The sequence below is a fragment of the Scyliorhinus canicula genome, chromosome 2 (assembly GCF_902713615.1).
Source record: "Scyliorhinus canicula chromosome 2, sScyCan1.1, whole genome shotgun sequence".
Classification (NCBI taxonomy): domain Eukaryota; kingdom Metazoa; phylum Chordata; class Chondrichthyes; order Carcharhiniformes; family Scyliorhinidae; genus Scyliorhinus; species Scyliorhinus canicula.
The window spans coordinates 152324235-152335501 of NC_052147.1; the positions used below are offsets into that span (position 1 = coordinate 152324235).

Genomic DNA, 11267 nt, shown 5'->3' on the forward strand with positions numbered 1-11267 from the left:
CTCTCTCAGGGACCTGGCACCAGCAGGTTCCACACACCCACACCCCTCCGGCCCGGTGCCACCCTCCCCTCCCCCGGAGCTCCCAGCAGCAACCCCCCAGGGACCATCTGTCTTCCCCCTGCCCACCGAGGATGAAGAGGATTTTGGCACGCTCCGGAGTCACCGAACATCAGGCCAGCATCGATATCGCCACCACCACTGCGTCGCTCCCAGCGGAACATCAAGGCCCCGGACCGGTTAAACCTCTAACCGGTCCACTGGACTTCAAAAGACATTTTTTTTGCTCTCGAATATTGTAAATATAAATTGATTGCTGTATATAGTCCCCCACCACCCCCGCCGGACTTAATTTTAACAGGGGGTGAATGTGGTAAACCACTGTTACACCTTTAGTAGGTGATGTACGGTAGGACCTGTACTACAGGTTCGCTGGTAGTCCCTGCCTGCTGGCTCCGCCCAGTAGGCGGAGTATAAATAAGTGTGCCCTTCCATGCAGCAGCCATTTCGCCAGCTGCTGTGGGAGGCCACACATCTTCAAGCAATAAAGCCTCAGTTGTATCCAACTCTAGTCTTTGTTCAATTGATCGTGCATCAACCCAGCATTTGGCAAGTTTTGTTCCAGGTGGAAAGAAATAACAGTTATTCATCTGTTGTTTTGTATATAGTTTACCCACAGATCATGTTAATAAATCATTAATAGCTTGAGCTACAAGTGTTCTTGTAATATAAATCAGGCCATCCGACAAGGACATTACACTGACCACACGGGTTTGGTTTAACCAATAATCTGTTTCGGAATCAGAATTCTACTTCCCAGAATCTTTCTTCGCTCCAGCAGCTGCCCTTTGAGAAGCAGTGGTAGGTGGAATCCTAAAATTCCTAACCGCACTGTGGGCGTACCTACACCACATGGACAGCAGTGGTTCAATAAGGCGGCTCACCATCACCTTATCAAGGGTAATTAGGGATGGGCTATAAACACTGGCCTGGCCAGTGACACCCATATCCCATGAATGAAAGAACAGAAAGTGTGGCAAATGGATTGTGAGCAGGCCAATCAGTTTGGATCTCGCTAGAACAGATCAGAATGCTTTCTGAATAGAGAGGGTGTGAGGGTGTAGAGGTCACAAGGATCGTTCTCAGCTTGAAGCATCTTCGTTCCCCAGGATTGGGGTTGGAAACAGCAGGAGAAAGGATTCTATACTTTAGAGATGTTCAGAGCTTGCGGTGAATCGACTGAAGGTTTATAAAATGATGACGTGAATAGATTGTGTGTGAGGGGGAAGCGTGTTCAAATTGAATAGATTGGGGAGGAGCAGGGACAGCGGGAGAATCACAATTTAATGTTCATAAAGACAGATATCTCAGTGTGATATCAGGAGGTGGTTCACCCCCTAGAGAACAATGAACCCCAGGAACAGACTGTCATCTTAGTGGGAGTACATTGATTCACTGAAATCCTTCAGGCAGGAGCTAGTCCTGGATCAGTCTGGATGGAGATGCCGGGTAACATTAATCAAGTTCAGAGTGATCTACTAAAGTTGTTTTCATTGTCTACGTGGGCCAGAGAGAAATTTCTCAATTTCCATGTTGACTGCCCTGGATTGATCTGGATTCTCACCTCTCCCAGGGGATCACCAGGGGAAGGGGTGTATATATTGCGATGGAAAAGGCATCATTGTTGTGCACAACAGATAGATGGACCCAGTGTTTCCTGAGCATCAGTGTTCATATTCAAATTGTGGCCAGACCACTAAATTCTACAGGATTAACATTGAACTTATAATCAGATCACCTCAATATAAAGCACAGGGCGTGATTGTTGATAATGGCATCACTTTGACTGGATATCTTCAGTCAATGACCCATAATCACATCCAAATCCTTTTTCAACATTCCTACTGAAACCTCCTTGTATCTGCATCCCAGATCCACATTTCCTGTTGTCACTCAGGTAGTTTTATTAAATCCCATCGAGAATTCCTATGAGCATCAACTTTATTGGTCTGGATCAGTCTGAATGTGATCAATCTTCCTGAACTAAATTGGATCATTCTCAACAAGGCTGTCCCTTTAGTTTTTGTAGTTGCTGCAAAGCCCTGAGATCGCTATGGTTACCTGTAAGAGATGTTATCAGGCCAATCCACCTTCTTGGCTTCTTCAATCTGAGCTTCACTCACATCAATTCCGACCACTTTGTCAAAGTAAGAAGCCAATCCCCTGGTGCTCTGACCTGAGCCACATCCAATATCCACTGCGAGGGTGAACGGCTTCCCCTTCTGAGAATAGAATCACAACTTGAGTCAAACACACATCCCCTCTTCCCCTCTCCCCACAGAAATATCTGTGTTCAGTAATTCCAGATCCAATTATTACAACTGAACAACCTCACATTCAAAATAATTTTTGCCCCGAAGCAGCTGTGGGGGGAGGGCGTACACTCAGGTTGCCAACTCTGGTCGGACATTTTCCTGGAGGTTGTGTCACATGACATCCTTCCTTCAACTGCTCCGCCCTCACATTCCCACCATTGGTTCTGTCAACAGGTCTGTGGCCAATCAGAAAGCAAACAAACTCTTCATTACCCAACTGGATGATTTTTAATTGTTGGTTAAACTGCCAACAGTTAAAGACACCCCTCGCTGAGATGCAAGGGCTGGAACATTTTCCCGTTTTCCCATTTAACCCCAATGTTTGATGAGGCAGGAGGTGGACACCTTCTTTCTCTCTTCCAAACAGTCAGAGTGACCAACTCTCCACTGGTCCCTGCTGTTGCAAAGTAAGCTGACAGGGAAAGATCACAAGGTTTACTCCCTGTTGACTGAGGAAAGTCCCACCAGTGATGAGGAAGTGAAAAGGGCTCTTTTGGACTTCCGGTGGCGGCCCTGACCTGAGAGGTCGCAGGAAAGGTGGCTCTCGTGTAAGATCTTCGACTACGGCCTTTTAACCCCAGCAAATAGGCACCAAAAGTACCTCCAAACCCACAGCCTAACCCCCCATCGAACACACTGCCAAGCAATATGGGAAAAAGTCAGCCACTGAGCTGAAAAGCCAGCAGAGACGAGGGGAGGGAAGCCTCAGCCTCAGAGCTGACGGGCACACGTGGAGACACGGAACTGGGGAGGCAGACCCCGCAGAGCTCCCAGCACAGACCCAGGCACTGATGGTCAAGACGGGCTTCATTAGCTCTGAGATCCAGAGACACAGGGAGGAGATGAGAAGAGACCTTCTGGCAGCTTTCGGAAGGGCAGTGGAAGCGGCGATGGCCCCCAAGAGGGTGCGATGGGCAATATGGAGCGGAGGCTGGAGGCCCAGCAGAAGACAACAAGGGATCTCGAGAAGGCCGCCACGGACCAAGAGGACTGGATCACAGCGTTCGAGGCAGCGAGCCTGGTCAGAACCCAGGAGTGGCTGAAAGACAAAGGGCTGGATTCTCCCAAAATGAGACTAAGTGTTGACGCCGTCATGAAAACCGTGGAGTTTCACAACGGAGTCATCGGGACCCCAGCTGGAGCCATACAACAGCCCACAACAGCCCACAAGGGGCTAGCATGGGTGCATCATCTAACAGGAGACAGACCGGCCGCCAATTCGCCGGTTCTGTTATTGACGTGACGCCGCGGCTGGAGCTAATTATTCTCCCCCAGGAGGAGAGGGAAGTCGCCGACACGGACGTCAAAGGCGCGCCACCAAGTGAGACCCCCTGCCTTGTTTCTGCTCCTGATGATACATGCGTGCACACCCCTCACCCTACACCCCCTGACCCCTCACCCCTGACCCCTCCACCCATCACCCCCTCACCGCACACTCCATACCCCTCACCCCACACACCGACAGCCCTCATTCCTCACCCCCGTCCTCCTGTCTAACAATACAGGCTGCCTTGTGTCTTACAGACCAGTCGGCGATGGGCCTGGCTCATCCTGGGACCCCCGCACCCTGCCCCCAGCCAGTGCCAGGGCCACGGCCGGTACCCCCAGGACCCCTAGCACTGACAGGGAGGGCAGCCGAAACACCAGCCCTCTGCCCGAGACGAACCAGGACACAGCGACGCAGGGGACGGACACACAGGGGACGGACACACAGGGGGACAGACACACAGGGGATGGACACACAGGGGACGGACACACAGGGGACGGACACACAGGGGATGGACACACAGGGGACTGACACACAGGGGGACAGACACACAGGGGACGGACACACAGGGGATGGACACACAGGGGGACAGACACACAGGGGACGGACACACAGGGGATGGACACACAGGGGGACAGACACACAGGGGGACAGACACACAGGGGATAGACACACAGGGGACAGACACACAGGGGGACAGACACACAGGGGACGGACACACAGGGGACGGACACACAGAGGGCGGACACACAGGGGACAGACACACAGGGGACAGACACACAGGGGATAGACACACAGGGGACGGACACACAGGGGACGGACACACAGAGGGCGGACACACAGGGGACAGACACACGGGGACAGACACACAGGGGACGGACACACAGGGGACAGACACACAGGGGATGGACACACAGGGGACGGACACACAGGGGACGGACACACAGGGGATGGACACACAGGGGACGGACACACGGGACAGACACACAGGGAACGAACACACAGGGGACGGACACACAGGGGACGGACACACAGGGGGACGGACACACAGGGGACGGACACACAGGGGACGGACACAGGGGACGGACACACAGGGGACGGACACACAGGGGGACGGACACACAGGGGACGGACACACAGGGGACGGACACACAGGGGACGGACACACGGGACAGACACACGGGACGAACACACAGGGGACGGACACACGGGACGAACACACAGGGGATGGACACACAGGGGACGGACACACAGGGGACGGACACACAGGGGACAGACACACAGGGCACAGACACACAGGGGACAGACAAACGGGACAGACACACAGGGGACGAACACACAGGGGACGGACACACAGGGGACGGACACACAGAGGGACTGACACACAGGGAATGGACACACAGGGGACGGACACACAGGGGACAGACACACAGGGGACGGACACACAGAGGGACTGACACACAGGGGACGAACACACGGGACGGACACACAGGGGACGGACACACAGAGGGACTGACACACAGGGGACGGACACACAGGGGGACGGACACACAGGGGACAGATACACAGGACGGACACACAGGGGACGGACACACAGGGGACAGACACACGGGACGGACACACAGGGGACGGACACACAGGGGACGGACACATAGGGGGACGGACAGACAGGGGACGGACACACTGGGGACCATGACCCGGGAGACCCCGGACTTCGGGTCAGATGAGGACATTGATGTTGGGACACTGCTATCTCCTACACCCTCCACTATCTCAGAAACCATCACCTCGGTTGGGCAAATTAACGAGGATGCTTCTGGGACAATCACTGGTGGGCACCACACAGTCAGTCCAGGACAGCAGGTGGAGGTAGGAGCAGCCGAGGGTCCGGTTGGTCGGAGGGCAGCTCGGCCCCAGCAACCAGCTGCTGCCCAGACAGGTCCCGGGGTTCCTGGAACATCCATTTCCCCCCTGTCCCTGGAGAATCTGGTGGGCAGCGGGCAGAACAGGGCGCACCACGCCATCCGGGACATCCGAGGAGAAGCCGGGCCCAGCCAGACCTGGCTGGCCCAGGAGACAAGCGCCAATGGGGACCCTAGTCACAGGGCAGGATGCTCAGCAATCCGCCTCCAATCCTGCTGTACTGTCTGGGGAACCACCTGGACATAGTGTTAGGGCCCAAAAGGCCAAAAAGTGAGGCACAAGTTAAGTTGGCACAGTGCTGGGCACAGTTTAGTTAGATGGGCGAGGGCACAGACTGTATATACCTCTTCACATTAAACACCTGTTATCACCGTTCACACCTGCCTCTGTGCTCTGTCTGATTGGTGTGGGGGTGGGGCGATCAGTGATGGTCACTGGGGGTGAGGGGGGAGGGGGGGATGGTGGAGGAGTGAGGCCCAGTGGGTGGAGCGTTCAGCCCCCCTCCCCCAACCGTCCCCATCACTCCGTCCCCAGCTATTCGACAGGACCGTGTGATGGACTGTCCAGCCTGCATGCAGTGCTCACCTGGTAGGAGGTGTTACTGTGGGCATGAGGCAGACATTGTCTAACGATGTGGAACACAGAGCTCATCGCAGAGCGGGTTGTCATCATCCTCTATCCCATGGACCAGACCCACTGTCACTGCCAACCAAGTGCCCCCAGCTCATTGTGCCGCAGGGATATATAATGGAGGGGCTGTGCATGCCGGTGGCTCGGTGGTGTGGGAGGTGAGGGTGTCAGGTGGAATGGGAGGGGATGGGGTCAGGTGGTGTGGGAGGGGAGGGTGTTAGGTGGTGTGGGAGGGGAGGGTGTTAGGTGGTGTGGGAGGTGAGGGGGTCAGGTGGTGAGGGAGGAGAGGGTGTCAGGTGGTGAGGGAGGTGAGGGGGTCAGGTGGTGAGGGAGGGGAAGGTGTCAGGTGGTGTGGGAGGTGAGGGTGTCAGGTGGTGTGGGAGGTGAGGGGGTCAGGTGGTGTGGGAGGGGAGGGTGTCAGGTGGGTGTAGGAGGGGAAGGTGTCAGGTGGTGTGGGAGGTGAGGGGGTCAGGTGGTGAGGGAGGTGAGGGGGTCAGGTGGTGTAGGAGGTGAGGGGGTCAGGTGGTGTGGGAGGTCAGGGTGTCAGGTGGTGTAGGAGGTGAGGGGGTCAGGTGGTGAGGGAGGTGAGGGGGTCAGGTGGTGTGGGAGGTGAGGGTGTCAGGTGGTGTAGGAGGTGAGGGGGTCAGGTGGTGTGGGAGGTCAGGGTGTCAGGTGGTGAGGGAGGTGAGGGGGTCAGGTGGTGAGGGAGGTGAGGGTGTCAGGTGGTGTAGGAGGTGAGGGTGTCAGGTGGTGAGGGAGGTGAGGGGGTCAGGTGGTGAGGGAGGTGAGGGTGTCAGGTGGTGTAGGAGGTGAGGGGATGTACCTGTGCGCCGATGCCGGTGAGATGCCGGACAGGTCCCCACTTGGCGACTGGAAAGACCCCGTGGTATAAAAGTTCAGGCCGACCGTCACCTTGACGGCCACCGGGTGTGGGTGTCCTCCCCCACTCCCCTGCGGTGCCAGCTGTGCCATCATGTGGCAGATGTGTCTGACAGTGTCCCGGCTCATCCACAGTCTCCCCCTGAATGCCCGGTCAGGGGGTTCCTCAAAGGACATGCGGCGCCGGTCCACGCAGGGCCTCATCCGGCCCCTCCTTAGCACCACCTCCTCCTCCTCCTTCCTGTCTTGTTCCTCCTCCTCCTCCTCTTCAACGTCCCATTCCTCCTCCTCCCCCTCGGCCTTTCGGGCGGGTGGCCCTCCAACCTGAGCGGCTGCCACCTGCCCCTCTGCAGCCGGCTCCTCTACTGCAGCCTCTGCCTCCTCTCTGTGCCGCCTTCGCTGATGCTGCCACAGGGCTGCAGGGCAGCGGCCTCGCCATGGCGACCGCCTTCGCTGACGCTGCCACAGGGCTGCAGGGCAGCGGCCTCGCCATGGTGACCGCCTTCGCTGATGCTGCCACATTGCTGCAGGGCAGCGGCCTCGCCATGGTGACCGCCTTCGCTGACGCTGCCACAGGGCTGCAGGGCAGCGGCCTCGCCATGGCGACCGCCTTCGCTGATGCTGCCACAGGGCTGCAGGGCAGCGGCCTCGCCATGGTGACCGCCTTCGCTGATGCTGCCACAGGGCTGCAGGGCAGCGGCCTCGCCATGGTGACCGCCTTCGCTGACGCTGCCACATTGCTGCAGGGCAGCGGCCTCGCCATGGTGACCGCCTTCGCTGACGCTGCCACATTGCTGCAGGGCAGCGGCCTCGCCATGGTGACCGCCTTCGCTGACGCTGCCACATTGCTGCAGGGCAGCGGCCTCGCCATGGTGACCGCCTTCGCTGACGCTGCCACATTGCTGCAGGGCAGCGGCCTCGCCATGGTGACCGCCTTCGCTGACGCTGCCACATTGCTGCAGGGCAGCGGCCTCGCCATGGTGACCGCCTTCGCTGATGCTGCCACAGGGCTGCAGGGCAGCGGCCTCGCCATGGCGACCGCCTTCGCTGACGCTGCCACATTGCTGCAGGGCAGCGGCCTCGCCATGGTGACCGCCTTCGCTGATGCTGCCACAGGGCTGCAGGGCAGCGGCCTCGCCATGGTGACCGCCTTCGCTGATGCTGCCACATTGCTGCAGGGCAGCGGCCTCGCCATGGTGACCGCCTTCGCTGACGCTGCCACAGGGCTGCAGGGCAGCGGCCTCGCTATGGTGACCAATATCGCTGGGTGGTGACCAAACATGATACTCTGCAGGGGGTGAGGGGAGAACATGTTATCATGGTGCACATACCCGTGCACAACCAGGTACCATGGGCTACATGGTGGCCCCGGTTGGTACCGTGCGACCCAGCCACACATGCCTCTCACCCCCGCCCCATAGGTGCCCCCGCTCCTGGTGGCCATCCCTGCTGCTCGGGCCACTGTTTCATGGCTCTGCCCTTGTTGGGGGCTTCCGTCGGTGTGGCCCTGTGTGGTCCCCCGATGGGTGTCCCCAGTTGAGTGGGGTGGCCGGGGAGGGGGGCAGCACCCACCCACACGGCCGTTAACCCTTTGTGCACCCAACGCCTAGGGGTGGGTGGCCAACAAAATGGCTGTCGTAATGGCGCTCGGTGCGTTGGCATCACATTGTCATATCGGGGGCTTCCCGACGGCTCCACTGACGCACCCCCTTCCCGTCCCTTCCCCCGACCCTGGCAGACCCCCCCCACAGAAAGCACAGCCGGTGTGTCCGTTACGGCAAAGCCCCCTCCCACGCCAACTCCGAACTTCTCTTGAGGCTGCCTCAGCCAACACGCTGGGATCACGATTTCGTATCGGTGGTTAGAGCCACGCCATCAGGAAATCGGCACATCCGGGCCGCAGAATCGCTGGGGCCCCAGAGAATTGGTCGTCGGGGTGGATATTGCGATTCTGCAGGCCGCGCGGTGGGCGCCACCATTTCTTCAGGTTCAGGAGTCCGGAGAATCCGGATTCAGCACGAAACCAGCATCAAACCCGATTTTGGCGTCGGAGCCGATTCTCCGGCCGATCGCGTTTGTGACTTCGGCGCGATGTCTCGGAGAATCCGGCCAAAAGTCGACGGCCAGGGGAACAGGCCGAGTCGGCAGAACCTGAGAATCATGGGGTGCCAGAGGGAACGGAGAGGAGGAAAGGGCTCTTTGGAGTGCAGACCAGTGTAGGCCAGAGATGGACAGTCAGAAATTCTATCCCCTCAGGAAATGTCCTGAGCAGACATCAGATTTGAAAGGCTTGAGCAGCGCTTTTTCAACCAGTGGGGTAAGGGAACTTAGTGGGGTAAGGGACCTTAGTGGGGTAAGGGAACTTAGGGAACTTAGTGGGGTAAGGGACCTTAGTGGGGTAAGGGAACTTAGTGGGGTAAGGGAACTTAAAGCAAAGGCAATCCATGAAACCCCTTATGAAATCATTCTCCTCAAGGCGTTAACCTTTCCCAATAATAAAGCACAGAGAGTAACGGGGCAGGCAGCAATCCTGGCTGATGATTATGAGCTGATCCATTCATCCCAAAGGAAACCCTTCCCTCCTCTTCCCCAACCACCTGAATCATAGAATCATAGAATTTACAGTGCAGAAGGAGGCCATTCGGCCCATCAGGTCTGCACCCAAAGAGCACCCAACTTAAGCCCAGGCCTTTACCCTATCCCCGTAACTCAGTAACCCCACCTAACCTTTTGGAAACCAAGGGGCAATTTAGCCTGGCCAATCCACCTAACCTGCACATCTTTGGACTGTGGGAGGAAACTCCACACAGACTCCCGAGGCTGGAATTGAACCCCGGTCCCTGATGCTGTGAGGCAGCAGTGCTAACCACTGTGCCATCGCTCCCCTGAAAGGGATAGAAAGTGGAGGAGTGATAGGAAACCGAGCACCCACGGGGAGAGAAAGGACGTGTGGAACTGCAGGGGCCCTCCTCGGGCCTGAAAGGATGGTCCTGAGGAGAACGGCCAGACCGGGAGGCCTGTGCCGAAAGGTAGCTGATGCTGGAGTTTATGGGAAAATCCATTCCTTGGGCCAAGTAAACCCTGTTCAGAAAGTGGGAGTCAGTCAGAGACCACAGCAGATCAGGCTATAGTTCTGACGGTGCTACCACATCCCAGTTGATAAGTGCTGGGGGAGTTTAAGAGGGCTTCAAGGATTCTGAAGCTGGAATGTAACCTTTCCTCAGGAATGGTGACCATGGGATTTGTCCCCAGTTTTCCCATGGATGGGATTGACCTGCTCCTCAGCAATGACCTTGTGGGATCAAAAATGACAGACAGAGAAGGGTTACTTATGATTAAAGAGGCTGGGAATTGTGGTGATGTACCTGTGGGTGATATCATAGATGGATGGTGTGCGACCTCCAACCAGCAGGTGGTGGTGCAGACACACCATACAGTCCCGAGACTGTGGTCATGTGACCAGCAACTCCCATATAAGGGCAGGCACATCCAGCCATCACAAGATGGTTGTTGGAGATGGTGGTTAGACATACAGGTGAATGGCCGGTGCAAGGTGTAGTTCCAGAGGAGTATAAGGAGACTCCATGATAACGTGCTCTGAAACAGATTACAATCTTACCATGCAAGACTCAATGAAGATTCTGGTTTGGACAAGTCAAGGTGTTTGGTGGATTCCTTTGCAAGGGAGAAGACCAAATACAACATGGTACCATGAGTGGTAAAGATTTAAAGATAGCGATGGCAATGACAATGGTAGCCATTTAGCTGGAAGCCCGATCTGGTGGACTGCAGCCTGAGGTGACTCAACGCACTGGAAGATGCTGAAGCTCGAGATGGAGAAACTGAGGGCCCCCCGCCCAGCTTCAGATGTCTGGTAATGAAGATGAAAACTGACAGCTGTTCAAGCAATGGTTCAAACTCTCAAACTGGGCAGCACGGTAGCATGGTGGTTAGCATCAATGCTTCACAGCTCCAGGGTCCCAGGTTCGATTCCCGGCTGGGGCACTGTCTGTGCAGAGTCTGCACGTCCTCCCCGTGTGTGCATGGGTTTACCTCCGGGTGCTCCGGTTTCCTCCCACAGTCCAAAGATGTGCGGGTTAGGTGGATTGACCAGGCTAAATTGCCCTTAGTGTCCTAAAAAATAATGTTAATGGGGGTTATTGGGTTACTGGTATAGGGTGGATAGGTGGGCTTGA

General features: G+C 56.6%; 1 protein-coding gene across 1 annotated transcript in view; it reads right to left on the reverse strand.

Moving 5' to 3' along the window:
- LOC119959774 (putative methyltransferase DDB_G0268948) overlaps window positions 1-2291 on the reverse strand; it is a gene marked incomplete at its 5' end in the record, with an annotated part of 50661 nt that extends 48370 nt beyond the window's left edge. The window contains one exon of the mRNA XM_038787861.1: window positions 2119-2291. Within this exon, the coding sequence (XP_038643789.1) occupies window positions 2119-2291 (173 nt within the window). The remainder of the gene's footprint in view (window positions 1-2118) is intronic.
- Window positions 2292-11267: the final 8976 nt, after the last annotated feature.